The sequence below is a fragment of the Tupaia chinensis genome, unplaced genomic scaffold (assembly GCF_000334495.1).
Source record: "Tupaia chinensis unplaced genomic scaffold, TupChi_1.0 Scaffold000647_1, whole genome shotgun sequence".
NCBI classification, from domain to species: Eukaryota; Metazoa; Chordata; class Mammalia; order Scandentia; family Tupaiidae; genus Tupaia; species Tupaia belangeri.
Window position 1 is genome coordinate 1,042,284 of NW_006160168.1, and position 23,225 is coordinate 1,065,508.

General features: G+C 37.8%; 1 protein-coding gene across 5 annotated transcripts in view; it reads right to left on the reverse strand.

The window, feature by feature from the left end:
• Positions 1-23,225, reverse strand: part of SLC39A12 (solute carrier family 39 member 12) — a 71,636-nt gene that overhangs the window by 35,958 nt on the left and 12,453 nt on the right. For 4 of the 5 annotated variants that reach the window (XM_006159737.1, XM_027776234.1, XM_027776235.1 and 1 more), the window contains 4 exons: positions 17,637-17,797; positions 10,908-11,079; positions 5,163-5,335; positions 1,834-1,986 (listed from right to left, as the gene is read on the reverse strand). In XM_006159737.1, the coding sequence (XP_006159799.1) occupies positions 1,834-1,986; positions 5,163-5,335; positions 10,908-11,079; positions 17,637-17,797 (659 nt within the window). The remainder of the gene's footprint in view (positions 1-1,833; positions 1,987-5,162; positions 5,336-10,907; positions 11,080-17,636; positions 17,798-23,225) is intronic. The other variant, XM_027776236.1, reaches the window with a different exon arrangement.

Below are 23,225 nucleotides of genomic sequence, written 5' to 3' on the forward strand. Positions count from 1 at the left end.
TAAAGTAATATTGTTACAGATATCCATTAATAATGCACTTATAAATATTTTCATTTCTTTTATTTTACACAATATCATGAATCTTGAAATTATGTTTTTAAAACTCATTTTGTGTCATTTGACAAAGCTAAAAACAATCAATAAACAACATTTGGGGACAGTAATAATTTCTCTCACTCATTTTTATATTGATTAAATTTCTGACTGTCACGTATAGACAGATAGGTCGGCTTTGTAATTTGGTGTTCCTCGTTCAGAAATGCTAAACTATTGAGACTAAGTGGGGGTCTATTAGTGTTGATTATATTTGATATCAGAATTCCCATGGTAGAAATTCAGTTTCTAAATTCTTAGGGTACGTGGTGTGATAGAAGCTGGCCTTCCTCATTTCCAAATTACTATAGTACTCCAACTTAAGCCCCAGGCCAAAGAAAAACTCTGCTTTATTAAAACAGAATTGTTTTATAAGATTTGATTTGAAATCTTAATATCTGTTTATTAGTGAAAAGTTTCAAGCATATAGAAAAGCTTAAAGAACTGTAATGTGAATACTCAGATACCCACTTCCCAGATCTAACCCTTAACTTCTTACTATACCTCTTTATTTTTATTATCTGTCCACCTATCACCCTTTTATCCATTCATGAATTCACTTTATTTTTTGGATGTGCGAAATAAAATTTTGAACAAATTTACAAGGAGTAAACAATAGATGCTGGTATTGTTCAAAGCTACTAATGTCTGCCCTGGGCACAGGTACTGTACATTGCGTTACCAGTTGCAATGTGAGTAGGTCAAGAATCAGAGAATAATATGAAAAACCATAGAGGACTGCAGACCCCCTGACTTTTGGCAAACCATAGAGGACTGCAGACCCCCTGACTTTGTCAGGAAAATGCTTTATTTTAATCTCCTGGGAGCCCTTTGCAAGCATTTATCTTTATAATCACCCTATTGAACAGGTCATCTAGTTTCCTTCTACGATAATTTGTAAGAGCAAAAGAAAAATAAACCACACTGCTTTTTGGTGTTTTTGTTTGTCTGTTTGTTTTTGTCATAGGGTACATGTGCTCACTGGAGAGAGACAGAAATAGAGCGAGGGAAAGTGACAAATCACCCCCCTCCAGGGGGGATGGCCATGCCGCAATCCCTTCTCCATTCTCCTCCTGGGATTCTGGACATGTATGCGCATGTGCCTGGCCTGATTTTCAAGCTGCCAGGTCTGGGACTCTAGTCATGGGTGGCCATATGGGAGTCCAACACCTTAACCACCATGCCAAATGTTGGCCCATAAACTGCACTGCTTTTTACAGGTCATCATATAAATTGAAGTTTACTAAATACAGACACAGTGAAAGAAATTCAAGCTGAAAAAAAAGATTTGTTACAAAGCCCATTTTTGAGCTTCTGGTTTTTGTAGTTTTAAATAACCTTAAGATTGAAAATGACAGGTGGTTTTTTGTGAATTTTCAAAGTTGTCATTTGTTTTGGGCTTTTGGTTAAGACATTAGAGACACTGGTTAGTAGCTAAGACTGTGACCCCTTCATTTCCCAAATATGAAATAGTCTTCTGTTTCTAGAACAACCATAAAGGTTAAGTAGAATGCTATAAGAAGTACATTAGTCAGCCAGCAATCGGTGTCTAAAAAATTAATAATTATGCTTATGTTCTCCTTGACAATCAGAATGATCTGTGTATTCCTGGGGTCAGAACCCCATCCCTTTCATAAACAACATCATGAAGGTGTCATACTTCTGAACAAGTACTTTTGAAATAAAAGTGGAATATTTATAAAATGATGAAACAAGAGATCGAAATAGCTTAAAATATACCTTGGCATTTGGAGATACCAGAAGAATAAAACATTTTTCTATCAAAAAAAATCCATGAATGCCTCCAATTAATCCCAATAGTTTCCAAACATAATCTTTGTTTTCATGGAAATGTCCAAACTCTGGGACTTCTGGCTTATGTAAACCAAGAACCTTCAAAAAAAAAAAAATCAAAGAAATTTAAAAATAAATAAATAAAAGGAAGTAACTTTGGACAACATACATATCAAATAGTAGGCCCAGTGTTGAATGTATTCAACTTTCATTCTGGGAAATCCCATGACAACGAAAGTAATTCCCAAGCCCAGTTTGTTTTGAGGTATGTGAATATTTTCACCATATGGTTTGATCAGGGTCGAATAAAATGTGCATAATAGAAAATGCAGAAGAACTCTGGCTAGCCTGTGTTAATGAAAAGAACGAAGCCTATGCTTTATTTCAGCAAGTGGTTTAGATTTTCATACATTCTTAGTTCTCTGGCTGAACTTGTTTTCAGGATTTCAATCTGTATCCGTTTGCATCCAATGCTTCATAAGCTATCAATGTTTTATAACCAGAACACATAAAAGAATATATTTCATCTGGAGTTTATTCTCCCCATGTCACATCACAGTTAAAGTATACTTTCAATACATATTCAGATAATTAAGAAATCCACCCGGAAGACTTTTTCCATCTTATGTATACAGTATGCCCAGCAATATTGTCAGCTTTCTGGGATACAAAAAGATACAAGAAATGCACTAGGCCTGTTTTATAAAATGGAAAAACTTTCAGGACCAGAAGTTAGCGTAATGGCTAGGTTGCTGGACTCCCATGTAGCCAACCGTGGTTCAAGTCCCGGACCTGGTGGCTTAAACTCACGCCAAGCGTGTGTGCATGGGTGCCCAAGATCCCAAGAGGAGAATGGAGGAGAATGGATTGCAATGTGACCATCCCCCCTGGGGGGTGATTTCTCACTTTCTGTCTCTCTGTCTCTCTCTGTCTGTCTGGCGAACGCACACCCCCTATAGCAAAAACCTCTCAAAATAAATAAATAAATAATAAAATAAAATGGAAAAACTTTCACAAGATTTGATTTGAAATCTGTTTCATCTCAAACCAGTTTTAAACACACAGAAAAGCTAAAAAGTGTCTTCTAGTTGACTCGGCCATTGGCTGGCCTCATGATTCCTCGTGAGCTGGTAAATCATGAGCACCATACTCCGTCCTGAAGAGAAGACAATCTTTGAAACAGCTCAGTGGTTTCAGATTTATAATGTCATTTCTACACTAACAAAAGAAAAAAATAAATGATAAGTTTATAGAGTATATTTTATAAATTCATGCGTTATACATGTATAGGCATATATGTGCGTATGCATGTATGTCTGTATATGTGTAAGTATGCATATGTATCTACACTCATTATTTAAATACAATTAAAAACAATATAGTCAACTTTTCTTTTGGTGACAACAGTGAAGTATACCTCCTAATATTTATAATTACCATTATTTCCCAAAATAGAAAACATAATATTATATAACATGAAAAAAAAAAAAACAAATAAACCTCAGGATAAAATGTAGACCTTTCAGTTAAATAAATTCACCGAATTAAAAAAGGAAATCATGACAGTGCATTCTTTTCCTTTCTAGGCAGTCCTTCACAGGGTCAGAATCCGGGACCACTGATTTTTCCGGCTTTCACGATACTTGTATCTTTCTTTCTCTTTTCAGTAAATTTTGCTCTTCTTTTTGGTGAAGGAAGAAAACACTACCATCCAATGTCACGGAACTGAATTGAGCTCCTTCTCCATGACATGGTCCATCCAGCTCCGAGCCCACCCTCTCTGCCCCTCACTCCCCCTCACTATGTGCCCTTGTCCAGGGAGACCCAGGCAGTCCTGACATCCTTCTGTTATTTCCCAGGATCCTGAGCTGTAAACAGCTCTGCAACCACCGTGGTGACCTAGAAAAAGGCCTCAGCTGCCGCCTCAAGCCAATAATAAGCCCTGAAATATTTCCAGAAAATTAGATTACAAGGAAAATTAGAACTAATAGTGGTTTGTTTTATTTTTCCAATGCTCACTTTGCGATTTTTGGAATGTCAAATAATGACTGAGCCTCTAAGCAACAAGATTGACCCTGTAGGGAATCGCCAGAGGCTTATGGAAAATTTTAATATCTCTCACTCTGCAAGGAGGGGAGATCATTGGTTCCTAGTCATTACCCACAGTAACAGATGCCAGCAAGAACGGATAACCTCATCTGGAGACCTTCCTCATGAGCTCTTGGGCATCTCTGGTCTTCACCCCCTCACTTCTGACAGAGAGTCTCTGAAGGCATGGGCTAAGGGCTGACTTCCTGTGCTTACATTTTCTTAAGAGGAAGCCACACTTGATTGGTCACGCATGGGAGGATACATTATCACTTTAGGACTGAAGGGCAAAGGGAGGAGGAAATCATCACTGAAGCTCAATGAGAGGTGGGTGGACCTGCAGAGGGGGCCTCCACCAGAACTTTAGCATCACAACTAAGTAACTACCGCAGAGCAGATGGTAGAGCAGAAGGGAATAGAGAAGCGCCCCGCCATTCTCTCCTCCTGCCTGGGTGTTCTATTGTGCCTTCCCCCTTGGCTGAACCCAGAAAAAATCCAGCTACAAGGATGCAGAGGAGACAGAACCTTACGGGAGAGAAAAGACAGCAGAGAAGGGCCAGGAATGGATCTGGTGAGGGTTAGAGGAACAACTGGAAAAGAACAAGGACAGCATCCCACAGCTACACTCTTTATTATTAGTACATGCTTCCTGAATCTATCTTAATAGGAATCAGCATCTGACCCCCTCTTCCCTTTTTTAATTTCAAAAGTAAGTACAGGGCTGGCTCTGTAGCACAGTAGTTAAGTGCAGTGCATAGGGAGCTGGCTCCCACATGGCTGACTGGTTTCAGTTCTGCCCTGGCAGCTTGAAAAACACACCAGGCACATGTATGGGTATGCCCCAAATCCTGATGGGATAGAGAAATAGAAGAAAAAGGATTGTACTCCATTGGGGGTCTCTCTCTCTTTCTCTTTCTCCCCCTCTCTCTCTGGCAAGGACATGCACCCTCTGGTAAAAATAAATAAATAAATATAAGAACAACATGCAGTGCACCTAACATTTCGTGGTCTCTTGTCTCTTACATGTGCAGAGACATTTGAGGAAAATATTACTTCTTTCTTGAGAAAACACTGGCCACTGTATTCACTCAATGAAATTGTTGTGAAATTGTGCAAAAAACTATTTCCAGTGGTGAAATGTAAAGAGAAATAGACACACTCTACTTGAAGCAGAAAAGACCAATTACCTGGGGTATGAGGTGGAACAGAGCATCCCCAGAGAGGGTTCCAACGGCCAAGCCCACAAACAGCTGTAAAACCAGCCTGTAATTCTCCTCGCAGCTGTGGAAAAGGACCAGCGCTGTCCCGAGCATGGAGCCCAGCGTGAGCAGAGCCACAGCCACCGTGCTGTAGCCGAACTCTAGGTCAATGGAGATCACAGTATGTCAGTGCTTTCTGCCCTCTGCTCATGCCACGGCTAGTACAAGTACAAGAGTCAGTCGCCTATAACAGGGACAGGGATATGGAATTATTTTATAAGTGCTGGATGGGTAAAAGGTTATGTTTTCCGGGCCAGCAAGTGGCACAGTGGTTAAGACACTGGATTCCCACATGGCCAATGGCAATTGGAGTCCCAGACCTGGCGGCTTGCTTTCTTGCATGTCCTCTCTCTTCGTTTCTCTCTGGTGCATGTGCACACCCTGTAGCAAATTAAAAAATAATAATAATAATAATTGAAATTAAATAAATAATTCTTTTAAAAAGAGGTTATGTTTTCATATATAAGGAAAAGAAAAAATAGAGTTGCAATGATCAGAAGGTTTGTGTTTCCCCAAAATTATATGAAACCTGATTTCTGATATGGTACTTTTAGGACATGGAGCCTTGGGGTCGAGATTAGGTCATGAGGGCTCCACGCCCAGGAATAAGATCAGGGCCCTTCTAAGGGGCGAAAGAGATCAGAGTTCTTTTCATCCATAGGTGAGGACCTAGGCAGAAGGCATCGTTTTGAGCACTGTGCTCTCACCAGACTCCGAAATCTGCCAGCACCTTGATCTCGGATTTCCCAGCTTCCAGAACTGTGAGGAGTAAAGTTCTGTTGTTAGAAGCCACCACGCTGTGACATTTTGTTACAGCAAGGACAAAGAGCTGATTTTAACCAAATAATGGTTGACTTGCAGCTACTTTGACTACTCCTTACGAAAAATCACCTAACTTTCCTAGGTAGAACCTAACTTACCTCGCACTGGCAAAGACATTAATTTCTCTCATTTGAAATGACAGCATTCACCAACAGACACTAATAACAATTTCTACCTAATCACATTTTAAACCTTTTGAAAGCAGGAAAGCATTGTTACAGAGGAAGCATGAAAGTTTCCCCACTGTAGATCAGTTAGTGTACAAAGTACAAATGCGCTTTAGAAGAACTTTCTTCTGCACATTCTCAAAATTATTTGTAATAACTAAAATGAGTGGGGCCAGCAGCTGACTTGGTGGTTAGGGCACTGAACACTCCCACATGGCTGATCATGGTTCGAGTATTGGACCTAGTAGTTTGCTTTCTCACTTTCCCTCTCTCTCTGTCTGTGTCTCTCTCTGGTCAAATTAAAATAAATGAATGGATAAATAAAATTAAATAAATAATTATTTAAACTTAAAAATAACTAAAATGAGTAATTTTATTGGTGAAAATCAATAAAAGTGTCATGATTGCAAACATAAATTTAAACACTCTATTTTGGATAACTAAAATAATCTTTATAATCCCTAAAATCTATTTTATGTTTCTAGGATTTCAAGTTTCTTTTAATATTTAGGAAGTACAAATTTTAAGACTATTCAGATAAAAATGAATATATTCAAAGAAATAAAAGAGAAGTAAGAAAAAAGGAAGCGAAGGAAAGAAAGAAAATTGGGGCTGGCAGGTGGCATGGTAGTTAAGGTGTTGGACTCCCACATGACCGACCACGGTTCGGGTCTTGGACCTGACAGCTTACTCTCTCACTTTCTTTCACTCTCTCCTTATCTTGTCAAATTAAAAATAGTAATAATGATAAATAAAGTTAAGTAAATAAATATTTTTTAAAAAAGAAAGAAAATTAACACACAAAAAATAGATTTCAGAGCCAAATATTAGTGATATGGTTTTCATTTGGCTGCAGATTTCAGAGCTAATGCTTGATTTTCTACTTATTTAGAAATTACTGAAAAGTCATGGCAAACAGTTTGTAAACAATTGGGGAAGGTAATTATAGAATTAAACTATCATTTCCCCTAAATGACCATAGAGATATAATAAGTTAAACCAAACAACTGAATTTACTACTGAATGCCTATTGCAGTGTTTTAAAAAAACATGTTTCTTTCTCACTCTATTTGTATTTTTCTGGAAGTTTTACCCTTTACAGCAGATCATGTGAATGGTGCAAGTGGTAATATAGTAACAGGCTTATGATTTTAAGAGCACCTTTGCTGAACATATGTTCTAAATTATACAGAGGCCTAATACTAAAATGAAGTTGGTAGAGTATTAGAAGAGGCAAATAACTTTCAAACTTTGACCAGCCCCCCCCCCCCCCCCCCCCCCCCCCATCCACTACCACCCCTTATGGCTACAGAACTAATGTAAAATGGTTTTAGGTTAAATGAAGAATTGATCGGTAATGGGTGTAGAGTTTCAGTTTTACAATATAAAAGTTCTGGAGCTCTCCTGCACAATAATGTGAATAGATGTAATACTACTGGACATACAAATAAGCATGGTTAAGATGGCAAGTCTGCTTTTTAGGCTTTTTCTGTAGTGTGCCTGCACTTGCTGGAGAGACAGAGAGCAGGGAAAGTTAGTAATCAGTCCCCGGGGGGACTGTAATCTCTTCTCCTCCATTCTCCTCTTGGGATTTTGGGCACGTACACACAAGTGTTCTATGTGTTTTTCGAGCTGTCAGGTCCAGGACTGGAACCACAGAGTCAGCTGTGTGGGATCCAGCACCTTAACTACCATGTCACCTGCTGCCCCCAAGATGGTAAGTTTTATATTAAGTATTTATCACAGTTTTTTTTTTTTTTGGATGTTTTGGAATGGTCACATACTGGCATAGAGGTTTTATTTCTTTCTAATTTGGTAAAATTGCACATATTACAAAAACAACCCTAAAGATTATCATTGGGACTGTCATTCTTTTCATCTAATGTTAAGTATATTTGAATTTCAACATGGGCACCTGGATATCTATTAAAATTCAGAGTTCACATTTTTTATGGTAGCTAAAAAAGGCTTAAAAAAAAAAAAAGTCAAGAACACCCAAGGAAAATTAGGGCATGACATTTCCCAGGCAAAAGGCACAGTTTCAAGTTCTTCAATTTGATTGTTTCTCTCTTTTTTGTCCTGGAAGCTGTACTGTATAATATGGGAGGAGAATGGATGTTTCACCACGTCAGAGCTTATACAATCTTTTTAGATTCTCTGTCAGAGTTGGCCTACTCTCCTGTAGAAAGAACAACCCGAAGAACAGAACATGTCTGACTTCCGTGGCCATAGGCTCCTGCTAATTTATCTCAGGTCCCTATGTAGGTACCATAGTGTCGTGATTGGAGTCAGACAAATTGCAGACAGAGTCTACCTAAATGTTTCCTGCCACCACCATTAAACTCAGCCTACCTCTTATATTCTGAGCCACTCCTGAGCAGCTACTTTGAAAAGGTCTGAAACCTAATTTATACATGCTCATTATAATCTTTTCTGGAAACTCAATTGAAGGTGGCACTTAGGGATTGAGTTTCAGCATATCAAACAATATTTTCTTAATAATGTCTCTCTGTGCCCTTCCCTCTTTGATATAACATCTTAACATTTCTAGAATTTTGAAACGCCATTACAAGCAGTTCCCGTTAATCACATAATGAAACATTTTAAATTGAGAACCACAGTGTTGGGTTTTTTTAGGCTCCTTAGTGACTTGTTGGGATTTTTCTCAGAAAGACCATTCCCTGAAGGGTCTAGAAGTTCACTAGAAAATAGATAAAGCTCTTTGCATAGATTTAAAGTTCAAAACCCCTTTTTAAAGTGGCCTGTATTTTCCAGGTACCATGCCGGATGGTGGGAATATAAACACGCCCGGGCAAGCTCAGAGGAGCCACAGTTCTGTTTTCATCCATTGTGTAAGCATCGCTGACCACCAACTGCTGAATTATTTAGCTGCTCACTTTTAATGAGGCTTTTATTCCACTCAGTGAATGTGGAGTCTTGAATTTTTAGGTCTAGCATGTTTTTATTCACATAAAATCTTCAAATGAGCCACTTGATACTACAGGATTCACTGTGACTTTAGAAGTGAACAGTTGAACTATTTGACTGTGATAGATATTGCAGGCTGTCTCAAAGAGGAAGAAATAGAGCTCTAAATACATTTCATATACATATATACATACATATACACACACATACATATATACACATACGTGCATATATATACACACTCTAAATACATTTTATATACATATATACATACATATACACACATACATATATACACACACATGCATATATACACACTCTACATTTTATATACATATATACATACATATACACACACGCATATATACACACATACATGCATACGCAAACTCTAAATGCATTTTATATACATATATACATACATATACACGCATGCATATAAATACACACTCTAAATACATTTCATATACATATATACATTACATATACACACATATATGCATATATACACACTCTAAATACATTTTATATACATATATACATACATATACACGCATGCATATAAATACACACTCTAAATACATTTCATATACATATATACATTACATATACACACATATATGCATATATACACACTCTAAATACATTTTATATACATATATACATACATATATACACACATCTATACATATACCTGTGTATGTACATACATATATACATATATGTATATATACATAATGTGTGTGTGTGTGTGTGTATATGGATACACACACATATCCTCAGATCAACGGTAATACCTTAAGGGCTACATGTGTTCACTGTCACATTTTTGGTATGTATCATAGATATTCTTAGGCCACCATGTTTTGTCCTTTACCAAGCATATTTCTGTATACATTTTCCCATTTGAACTCCCAGGTCCTGTGAAGTCTTATGATACAGCTCATCTATTGCAATGACTCTATGGGATACAGGCAAGTGCTATCCAGCCCTGCACTTCCTGGGGCTGCCAGCCATGTCTGAGAGGCTACTACATCCCTGGAATGGTCACCATCATTCCAGAGCAGACTAGTGTACTTTCGTTACCCCAATGTAAAACGAACATTTTCACATGGGCACCTGGATATCTAATAAAGTGCCAGGTGCCTTGGTTTTGTTTTGGGTTTTTGCCATAGGGAACATGAGTTCACCAGAGAGACAAAGAGAGACAGAAAAGTTTTTGCAATCCTTTCTCCTCCAGTCTCCTCTCAGGATCTTGGGCACGCACGTACACACGCCTGGTGTAAATTTAAGCCACCAGGTCTGGGACTCGAACTTCAGTCTACTACATGGGAGTCCAGCAACATAGCCATTACATCAACTGCTGGTCCCAATGAATTCTTAAGTTAGTCCATGGCTGAATCAAATCCTAGAGATGAGCTCACTGCTATATAAACTGTTGTCTACAAAATAGAAAATAATTCATTGAAAGGTAGTGCAGCATGTAGTGAAAAGCAAGGCCTGTGGGGCCACTTCACCTGCGTTGGACTCTCAGCTCCATCACTTGCCAGCTGTGTGTCCTTGAGAAAGATACTTAACCTCTCTGTGCCTCAGTTTACTCATGTGTAAAACAGGGATGATAATTCCATCTAGCTCATACGGTTGTGAGGGTGACGTGAGTGATAAATGGAAGAGGCTGGCACATAGTAAGTGCCCTAGGGTCCCTGCTATCACACATTTCACCACAGCAGCTTTCTGACGAGGGACCAGAACTTACTCTCCAGAGTGGTGGGAGGCAGCTTTGCTTGCTGGTCTCTGGGCGTCTGACAAGAGCAGCTGAGCAGTTGCTGGATGATCCCTGGACTCATTTGCTTAAAGTCATCTTTAGAAATGGGAGAAAGGCTGTCCTGTAGAAATATCTCCACCAGCTGCCTCGCAGAGAAGCAGGCCTATACCAGAAGAGCATACGTTGTTACTAACCCTGGCCCTACACCAGATTCACCACCAATCCCCATTCTTGAAGACTCAGAACCAGAGAACTGGCTAGAGGGGACACAGGGAGCCATTCCTGCATGTTTTCCTGCAACCTTTGGATCAATAACCTGCAGTTAATTTCCAAAGATTATTTTTAATCTCTGATCAAAGTCTGCTACATATCACTTTTAGTCTGAGTATTATTTACCTTGAGTTTTTTTTTTTTTTTTTGAGAGGTTTTTGCTATAGGGCACGTGTGCTCGCCCGACAGAGACAGAGAGAAATCACCCCCCCAGGGGGGATGGTCATGCCACAATCCCTTCTCCTCCATTCTCCTCCCAGGATCTTGGGCACGCATGCACATGTGCCTGGCATGATTTTGAGCCACCGGGTCCAGGACTCGAACCACAGTCGACTACATGGGAGTCCAGCAACATAACCATTATGCTAACTGCTGTTCCCTTTACTTTGAGTTTTACATGTTTTCTCTTTTCCTGAAAAGACAGGTTTACCCTGTGCTGAATGGTTCTAATGAGCAGCCTAAGGAAGCCTTGATGTTTTTGTCATTTTTCAGTGGGATTCGCTTCCTGTGAACCAAGCTAAGACTTCATAAGAAAAGCAGGAGCTCTGTGGTAATGAAGTCATTGTCTTTAGTACTCTCTGATTTAACAGGCCAGTATAGGCAATGCACATTTTCTAAAAGTACAAAAACAGAGTTACATTTTTTTTAAGATTTATTTTACTTAATATTATTTGGTATTATTTATTTTTTATTTTTACCACAGAGAGATAGAAAGAAAGAGAAAGGGAAAGTGAGAAAGCAAGCCACCAGGTCCAAGACGTGAACTATGGTCAGTCATGTGAGAGTCCAGTACCCTAACTACCATGCCACCTGCCGGCCCCAAAAATTACAAAATGAAAGTTACATTTTTAAAAATGAAAGCTCTGTCAACTAGCTGGTATGTAAGAACTAAATGATGTGCTTGTCTCTGTCAATTGCTGTCCCTTCTCAACAAAAAAACAGTTGAAATCATTGCTATTGCCTATTGACTTCACTGATTTTTACCTAAATTTTTGTAGTTTTCCCATATTGCATAGGCATATTCATGAGATAGGAATTATAAATAAAACAGAAACGAACCAGGTCTCTAAAAAATACCACAAGACATCTGTTCAGTACCGAAGTAAAGGCTGACATTTTATGCATCGAAAATCACAATTTGAAAATCTTAGTATGTGAATAAGAGTGGCAAATAATATCGCTAGTATAAAGCATATGTTTTCTGTTGAAATAAAACCCAATGCAATGTCTTTGTGATCTTTAATTGCAATCAATCAGTATTTTCTTTCTTTTTTTGAGAGATATTTGCTATAGAACATGTGTGCTTACCAGAGAGACAGAGAAAGAGACAGAGATATAGAAAGTGTGAAATCATCCCCCAGGGGGGAATGGCCACACTGCAATTCCTTCTCCTCCATCCTCCTCTCAGGATTTTAGACACCGACATATGCATGCCCGCCATGAGTTTCAAGTTTCTGGGTCTGGGACTTGAACTGAGGTTGACCACGTGGCAGTCCAATGCCTTAACCACTGTGTGACCTGCTGACCCCAATAAGTTTTTTTATTGGGGGGCGGGGAGAGGATTTTGCTAAGGGCATATGTGCTCACCAGAGAGACAAAGAGACAGAAAGTAAGACATCTCCCTGCAGGTGGCATGACCACACTGCAATCCCTTCTCCTCCATTCTCCTCTCAGGATTTTGAGCACACATGCACACATGCCCAGCATGAATTTAATCCACCCAGTCCAAGACTTGAACCACAGTGGACTACGTAGGAGTCCAGTGATGCAACCATTAGCCATCTGCTGTTCTAATAACACTAACCAATAGCCCCAAGCTATTTTTTTAATCAGTAATTTACAAGGCTGGTCTAATTTGCCTTGCCTAGATTGAAGGGATGTTTAACAGTGGTATATTGCTAATCATAAAACAATAATGACACATTTGCTACTTTTCCCCTTATATAAAGATCTTTAGGGATGATTTCATAGATTAAAAAGTTTTACAGGGAACAGTACACACTCCAACCAGAAAACCAAGAAGAGACGGTATTGGAAAGGCACAGAGGCTCTCACAGAATATAGGGATTGAAAGGACAGCCACACCTCGTAAGATACTGCAATTCAAAGCAGAAACATCAGAGCAAAGATCCTTTCTCCTTCTCTCTTGAGACAAGCATTTTCCTTTTGCATCTCCCTGCATAGATCTGTATCCTTGCACAGTCTCATCTTCTCTCTATAAACTCATGGTCATATAAGTCCCAACACTAAAATGACTTTTCACTCCAAGACCCCAACACGGGGTTGAGTCTGCAGGTCCTGAAAGAGATCACATTGGTTCAGGAAAGCTTCAGATGGGCTTCCTTGAACCAAGCATCTGTCTGGTTGGTTTGCCCACATGGTGATGGGTGAGATCATGGTGTTCAAACATGGCTATTGGCCATGCCCGACTGGGTGAGGAAGGCATGTCTCAGAAAGGGATTGGACAAGAACTTCAAAAGGTAAAGATTTCTACTACAGAAAGCATTAACGAAAACTAAACTTATGAGTTTTTCACCTTTATCAAAATAATGTATGCCAAAGACAATATTCATTTTGCTACCATTGTTACTGATGGGATATGATTACTTCATCATTAAACATACTGATAGAGGGGTTGGCAGGTGGTGCAGCAGTTGAGGCACTGGATTCCCATATGGTCAACTGTGGTTTGAGTCCTGGACCTGGCAACTTGAAACTCATGCTGGGCACATGTAAATGTGTACCCTGAATCCAGAGAGGACAATGGAGGAGAGCGGATTGCAGTGTGGCCACCCTCCCTGGGGGATGATCTCTCACTTGCTTTCTCTGTCTTTGTGTCTCCAGCAAGCACATGTGCTCTATAGCAAAAATCTCTCTCTTAAAGAAAAAAGGAAAAACTAGCAGCAAACTTTTGAGGATGAAACCTTAGTAAATATTCCCATTAGAAGACTCCCGACTTGGAAGCAGAAGCGTGGAGGGATAGATGAGAACAAACGCCATGCGTCTTTCTCAGTTCACAGTCAAGAAATGGAATAGTTTCTGGTTTTAGATGCCCTTCTCACTGAGGCTATTCTGTTACCAGCTCCCTGTGCCCTTGATCTTTACTTGCTGCTCCTGTGCGATTTAGGTCACTTTTATTTTAAATGTCCTCTGAAATCAGTAGCATGTAAGTCCCTAAGAGTGATTCAGTATATGCCATTAAACTTTCTTTTTTTGAGAGGTTTTTGCTATAGAGCGTATGTGCTCTACAGAAAGACAGAGGGACAGAGAGATAGAAAGCAAGAAATCACCCCCCAGGGGGGATGGCCATGCCGCAATCCCTTCTCCATTCTCCTCTTGGGATCTTGGGCATGCACACACACGTGCCCAGCATGAATTTTAAGCCACCAGGTATGGGACTTGAACCATGGTCGGTTACATAGGAATCCAGCAATATAGCCATTACACCAACTTCTGGTCCCATATATGCCATTAAGCTTTCAACACAAAATATCTTTAATAAACATGAAAATTTAGGTTATCCAACCAACTATTGTTAAAAGATCTTAATCCCTTTGCATAAAATGTCCACATATGCGCATACCTGTGTCGATGCTACCAGACACCTAATGACATAGGTGGAGTCTTCAGAACTTGATGGAAAATGTATCTTAGGAAAACATGGATTCATGGGACCAGCAGTTAGCATAATGGCTATGTCACTGGACTCCCATGTAGTCGACTGTGGCTTGAGTCCTGGGGCTGGTGACTTAAAACTCACGCCGGGCGCGTGTGTGTGCATGCTCAGGATCCTGAGAGGAGAATGGAGGAGAAGGGATTGCAGCGTGGCCATCTCCTCGGGGAGTGATTTCTCGCTTTCTGTCTCTCTGTCTCTCTCTGTCTGTCTGGTTAGTGTACGTGCCCTATGGCTAAAACCTTTCCCAAAAAGAAAAGAAAACCTATGGATTCTAATATTTTTGCACCAAAATAAACTCATATTCTAATTTCATTTCTTTCACAGTCTTTTTGGATCCTCTCCTATTCTAAAGCCATGGTTTTCAGTCTTTAACTTGGAGAATCACTTTTAAGAGACGGAGTGCTGGGCTCCACTCTCAGAGTGTATAATTCAGTGGATTCTAAGTGAGACCAGAGAATCTGCATTTCCAACTAGTTCCCAGGTGCTCGTGCTGCTGGTGCAGAAGTGGCACGTGGAAAAACACCGGTCAAATTAGTATAGGCAGGTCCCCAGGTCTGGAGTCCCATCTCAGCCTTCCATGAAGTGTCACAAATAAATGTGATGTTGAGACAGAGAAGAAGAATTAGAAACGAGGTCATTTTGTTTATTTTATATAGTAAGCACAAAAAATGATTGCTAGTGTTCTCAGAAGACACATGCCTTAGTAGTCCCTAGAGGTTAAGAAATAACCTTTGTTCTTTGGGCAAAGAGGGTCTCCATAAGGCACATTTGTTCCCTTCTTAGCACTGACCCTGAAAAAGCATTGAAGGAGACATTACCGTATGAACTCCTGTTATCTTCAGTTGAATAAAACAAGCATTTGTTTGAAAATCAGCCTTTACAGGCACCTTTCATCCATAGCAGATGTAACAGAATAGATAAAAATATATAACAACAAAAATACGTGAGACTGCCCAATCATGTAGCCATAATTTGGGGTGACAACATTCATTACGGTTAGAAATATGTAAGGACATCTGCTGTTTCGAGATACATACCATGCTTAATAAGAATATTAAGATACAAGATACAAATAACCAAAAAAGCTTTCATTTGTTTAAATCTCCATTTCTCCAAAAGAACTAGTTGTTGAGAATACAAAATATGCTATCAGACCACCTATGTATACATCCTGTTTCTCTGAACGTAAGCCCTTACTTCTTAGCCACATACTTCAACTTTCTCATCAGGAGGATGGAATAATACCGAACTAACTTCATGTAGTTGTAATAAATGAGGTAACGCAGATTACCAAGCGTAGTGTTTGATACACTGTAAGCATTCAATAAATGTACCCATTATCACGGAACATGAATTTCTCAGGATTTTACATGATGAATACATTGGAGGATTCAAGGTCCAAGTTTGAGAAAAGCTTGACTCAATAAGATTTAAAAAGTGTGTACTAATGGGCCTCTCCAGACACATTCATATGCTAGAGTGAAATATGCATCTCCAGTATTTCCCCGATTGATTTAACCATCGCCTCTCTTTTCAAGGTGGACAAGTGAATACACTTTAGAACACAACTTTAGGAAGTACAGATATGGATGTTTATAAGCTCAAATACTTTTTCTCAAATACTTTCTTCTTTTGCTTTTTGTTTTGTTTTGTTTTTTGTTTTTGTTTTTTGTTTTGGTTTTTTTTGGAGAGGTTTTCGCTATAGGGCGCGTGTGCTCACCAGACAGAGAGAGACATAGAGACAGAAAGCGAGAAATCACCCCCAAGGGGGATGGCCACGCCACAATCCCTTCTCCTCCATTCTCCTCTCAGGATCTTGGTCATGCATACACACGTGCCCGGCATGAGTCTTAAGGCACCGGGTCTGGGACGCGAACCACTGTTGACGATGTGGGAGTCCAGCGACATTGCCATTACACTAACTGCTGGTTCCCTCAAATACTTTCTTCTTTTGCTTTTTGTTTTGTTTTGTTTTTTGTTTTGGTTTTTTTTGGAGAGGTTTTCGCTATAGGGCGCGTGTGCTCACCAGACAGAGAGAGACATAGAGACAGAAAGCGAGAAATCACCCCCAAGGGGGATGGCCACGCCACAATCCCTTCTCCTCCATTCTCCTCTCAGGATCTTGGTCATGCATACACACGTGCCCGGCATGAGTCTTAAGGCACCGGGTCTGGGACGCGAACCACTGTTGACGATGTGGGAGTCCAGCGACATTGCCATTACACTAACTGCTGGTTCCCTCAAATACTTTCTTTATACCATCTACTATACAAACATTTTTGTGTTGCTCAGAGCTAAAAGTAATGTCTTCCTAATTTAACCTACACTTAAAGTGTGCATTCATGATTGTGATTATTTCTGTAATATCTATATCTTATAAATTGCATAGGAGTTGTGTCTGTTTTCATTCAACACTGTATCCCTCATGGCCAGGATAGCATTTACTATAATGACATACAGTAAATGTTCAATATATGTTTTCTGAATTATTTCTTCACAGGAATTCAATAAGGATCCACGAGAGGAAAGAACTATATATATATATTTCTCACAAATATATTTGTTTTCATTTTCTTAAATATCTTGGCCTTATTATGTCTACAGAGATCCACCAGAGAAAAAAAGAAAACCATGACTACAATGTGGAATTTAAAATTTCTAATTAAAAAAAAAAACACATTATTCTTTCAGTTTTCTACAACTCTGACAGAATTTTCAAAGTTGAATTTCCTCTGATGATAGCAAATGATGCTGTAAGAAGAATAATGCAATACCTGATCCCAGGAAACTGGAACATCATCTGACCCATTGTCCATGAATACGGATAGATTAGGGTAAGTCCAATTTTGTATTTTGTTTTGTTTCCTCTGATAGATTTCATCCTTTTTAATACAGGTACTTTGGGTCCAGAGAGTGTTGAGGAGTTGGTCTAGTTCTAGAAATTTCATATAAAATCTGGTGTCACATAGAATAGACAAGTCAAGTTCAGAATAATCACAATTTTGTATGACCATAGAATAGATATATTATAAAGTAAATTTGGTTTTAACCAAAGAGTTTTTATCCTGAACAAGGCTAAGCAACATTTCTACTTCACATAGATATTAATTCCCTCACAAAATCTTGCCCTCAACTTTGGGGCTAACCAGTCTTACAAATATATTCCCATCTTTTTTTTTTTTTTTTTTCCAAAAAGATGAAATGGGTAATTTTACAAATGGGCATGCCTTCCACTGAACTGACTATTTTACTTCTCCTTAAAAAAATGAAATTACAGATGAAACTGGCCTAATACTTAGGCAATTTATTCCCTTGAGGTACTATAAATTCTTAGTAGATTAACTGTTACTTTAATGCAATAAAGTCAATCTGAATGTTTTTCTCTTGTGTATATGCAAAAAAGAGAAAAGATAGAAAAGAAAGCTGAGACAACAGAGATAAACTAGGCCTAATTTTCTAATGTTCCTGCGGTATGGCCATCAATTTATAGATTGAAATTTAGTTTCCCTTAGCACAGTTCTAGACTGTTAAAAAATGATTGATACATGAAGACAGTGTTCCAGTCCTGGACATGGCGGTTTGTGCTCTCTCTCTCTCTCTCTCTCTCTCTCTCTCTCAAATGTGCTCTATAACAAAATTTTGAAAATAATAATAAATAAAATAAATAATTCTTTAAAAATAACACAACTGATACAGAGAATTTAATACACAAGTTAATTTCTATGGATTTATCCATAGTCTCACTTGTGAATAAAATGTCTAGAATTTTCCTAAATATTATTGTCAGTGGTAGAAAAACATGACAAACTAGAGACAAATCAGAGTTGTATTTTAAATAATCAGTTTTCTTCAAAAAATTCTGAGACTTATGAAAATAAGTTGGAAAATATGATCTATATTTAGTATAAAGAGTAATTAATACATATCTTAGCATTGTCTCATATATTTAGCAAAGATTTCAAAGCAGCTATTTAAATTATGTTCAAAGAACTAAAAGAAATTATATTTAAAGAATTTTATAAAATATGGCAATAATAAATAAAGAGTAATTTTTAATAAAACCAAAATTTTATCAAATTCCAAATTGGAATTCTGGAGTGGAAGAATATAATGATAAAAATTCATTAGAGGCACGCAGTAGCATATCTGAGATGGAATTGAACATGAAGCTAGATTAACAGAAAGAATTACTTGTGAAAAACAGAAAAAGAAAGGATAAAAAAAAAAGTCTCAGAGACCTGTGGAAAACTGTTCAAAAAATCAAAGATAAAGATACAATTTTGAAAGCAACAAGTGAAAAATGACTCATTACATACATTGGGACTTCAAAAAGTTCATTAAAAAATAAAATTGAAGTATGAGTTTATTTTGATAATAAAGTAGTTTTAATTCTATGTCTACTTTTTTTATAATATACATTTTCCATGAACTTTTGAAGACCTCTGATACAAGGGAACATCAGTAGCTATTAGCTGACTTCCCATCTGAAAATAGAGTCCTGAAAGTAGAGGATGCTGTATTCAAAGAGCTAAAAGAAAACACCGTCACTCAAGAATTTTATATCTAGCAGGACCAGCAGTAAGCATAATGGCTATGTCACTGGACTCCCACATAGTCAACTGCGGTTCGAGTCCCAGACCCGGTGGCTTAAACTCATGCCAGGTGGGTGTGCGTGCATGCCCAAGATCCCAAGAGGAAAATGGAGGAGAAGGGATTGTGGCGTGGCCATCCCCCCTGGGGGGTGATTTCTCGCTTTCTATCTCTCTGTCTCTCTCTGTCTGTCTGGTGAGCACACGCACCCTATAGCAAAAACCTCTCAAAAAAAATGAATTTTATATCTAGCCAAATGATGCTTCAAAATGAAGATAACATAATACTAGAAAAACAATGAATGAGATAATTCATTGTTAGTAGAGTTGCTTTACAAAGTAATGTAAAATAAATTTTGTTAGGCTGAAAAGAAAAGACCCCCATTTACATTTGGGTGAATTTTCCATTATGGTCCGGTTGATTGAAAAATGAAGAGCACTGAAAAGTAAAAATGTGAATTCATATAAAATACCTTCTAAATATATTTTTTTCATTTGTTCTCTAAATTTAGGAAATACTACAGGTGTTTTTTTTCAAAGTCATAAATATGATAAGCATGGAGGTCATCCTTCCTACCATTTCATAATCTATTGAGATTATTAGCTCATGCAATCAGATAAGAAAATAAATACTGAGTCATCGGAAAAGTTATGATGTATTTTTCTATGTTTTCCTATGCAAAAATGTGTTATAACTTTCCTGACAATCCAATAAAAGAAACAATAATTAGAAAGGAAAAGATAGGCAGCACTACATAAATTCAAAGGTGCCATAATTATTTATCCAAAACTTCTAAAATATCAATGCAAAATAAAGTAAAATAATTTAATCATGGAGCAGGTTATAAAATTAATGTATAAAAATCAGTACCATTCATATATACAAAGATCAATAATAAGACATAGTGAAAGAGGACCTCATTTAAGACAACCCAAAATAAAGTTAGATACCTAATTATAAACATGACAAGAAAAGCCTAAAATCTATGTGAGAAAATTAATGAAACATTCCATAGAAATACACACATACAGGGACCAGCAGTTGGCGTAGTGGCTATGCCACTGGACTCCCATGAAGTTGACTGTAGTTCGAGTCCCGGACCCAGTGGCTTAAACTCATGCCAGGCTTGTGTGCATGTGTGCCCAGGATCCCAAGCAGAGAGTGGAGGCACCCCTTGGTGGGTGATTTCTCGCTTTCTGTCTCTCTGTCTCTCTGTCTTTCTGGCAAGCACACGTGCCCTATAGCAAAAACCTCTCAAAAAACAAACAAACAAAGAAATGTACATATACACATGAACAAGCAGATATATTATGTTCCTGAATATAATGGTGCAATTATAAATCTTATAAATGTCATTTCTTCCTAAGAGATAAACATACCCAAACACACACATTTGGAATTGCAAGAAAATTATTACAAAGGTTTGTGGTCAGATCTTAACAGCTTAATAAAATGATCATTAGGAAGAATAAACAAGTCAGGACATTCTGAAAAGAACAATGTAGAAGAATAGCTCTACCAGACATTAAAATATACTATAAAGGGGATGATTCCTCACTTTCCCTCTCTGTGTCTCCGTCTTTCTATGGTTACTGTGTGTGCCTTATGGCAAAAATCTATAAAAGAAAAGAAAAAAAATACTATAAAGTCACTGTACATACACCAGTATGGTTTCTGGATGAATAGACAAGCTGGCCAAAGAATAGAAAACCCCAAAAATAGACACAACTACATTTAGAAATTTAATGTATTATATGAAAACAGAATTTTGGCAAAGGAAATAATGCATTTTAAATAAGAGGTGTAAAGAAAATTGAACAGTCAAAAACTAAATAAATCAACTAGATTTCATTTCTCAAAACATATACCAGAATTAATCCTAAATATATCAGAAATGAAAACATACGGGAACTAGAGGAAGACATGAATGACATCTATAACCTGAGAATGTGGAAACTTTCCCAACTGTAACTCAACATTCACAAGCAATTAGAGAGAAGTTTAATTAATTTAAATATATATAAATAAGATTATTTGAAGAAATGATTACAGATCTATCCAGAATGTGTGTAAGAGAGTTTATTTGGAGAAGTGATTACAGATCTATCCAGAATGTGTGTAAGATAAGTCTAGAAAATCATGTCATATAAAAAATCAAAAAAGACATTAAATATTGTTATTTTAAAGGTAAAAACCAACTTGAATATGATTCCACAAGTAAAAAAAGGGGACAGTCTGAGCATCAATTAGAATAACAATGACAACCGATTGAGAGATATAAAGCACAATTTTGTATATATTTTTAAAGCCTCATCATTCTTTGAAGGATGTAAGGAAATGACTGTTATTTTGAAAATTGGTAAATTAGGGTGTCAAAAATTTATATTTACCTTCCTTCAAGAATTTCCATAATCTAAAATAGTGACAAGAACTGTTTTTCAAAATAAAATTACACTAATACATAAATGAGAAGTGAAAGAACTAGAAGATCAGCATTTTGTAAGCATTAAACAATCAATTGATCTAGGCAATGGTCATCAATAGCTTACAGCATCTCAGAGAGAGACAACAATATGAGATATGCCTTCTGATAGAAGGTACTCACATAGAACAGTTCACCTAAAGTGAACAAGTACATATAAAACCAATTTATGTGAAACAGGGCATAGAAATTCATGTTAAGTGACTACAAATGAAATCAGCAAAATCCAGAGGGCAAACAACCCTCCCTTTCTTCCCCAACAAAAATTTGTAGCAAAATAGAGAAAATGGTCACATGACACCTATAAAGGAGGCTTAAGAGACATAACAAGAATTTGCATTTTATGGACCTTTCTTGGATCCTGATTCCATTTAAAAAATAAAAAATTTAAATCAGGACAATGTGATCATTGACTGAAGTTTTTATGATATTGAGGAGTTGTTATCAATTCTCAGCCATGATATTGTTAATGAAGTGTTTCTTTTTTAAACATATCATCTCAGGACTTTTTGGTACAGATTTCAAAATTAAGTCATGTTACTTTTAATGTCTTCTCAACTACAAAGAAAATTGAAAAAAAAAACCACACATAAAAAAAACATTCTAATTCCATTCCTGATACTCATTTTATTTTGGAGCCCCAAAAAGTTGGTAGTCAGGAAGACTAAATAAGGAAGGCCATTTCATTTTACTTGTATTTAAAATTAAGTGACTTACATTTTTTATTATAAGCAACCTCCTATCAAACCTCTTGTGCCATTTGGAATCCCATTTCATCATCCTACATGACACCTTGCCACCTCTGGTTCAACCTTAAGTCCTGCCTAGAAAAGTGGTCAGGTGCTTCACAGGACAGATGATGGGATCTTTCCCTTTGACTTTACATCTTCAATATTAGTCATGGCAGAAATGGACAGTCTATGGATTTTGTTTTGTTTTAGTTTCCTAGAGGCTCATGCACTTACCAGCGAGAGACAGAGTGGGAGAAGGAAAAAGCTCTCCCAATGAGGTAGGGTCACACCACAATCCTTTCACCTCCAGTTCTCCATTCTGTCAGGATTGGGGGCATGCAGGCACATGTACCCAGTGTGGTTTTCAAGTCCATGGGGCCAGGACAGTCAGCCATCTGAGATCTGACTCCTTTAACCACTAAGCCACGGAACCAGTCCAATTCCATGTTTTTGCCTCATCACCCCACAGATACTTTAGCCAGTTTGCCTTGGAAGTCCTCCTGAGTTGTCTTAATACCTGTCCAGGTTTAATGGCTTTAAAAACATACCCGAATTAATTC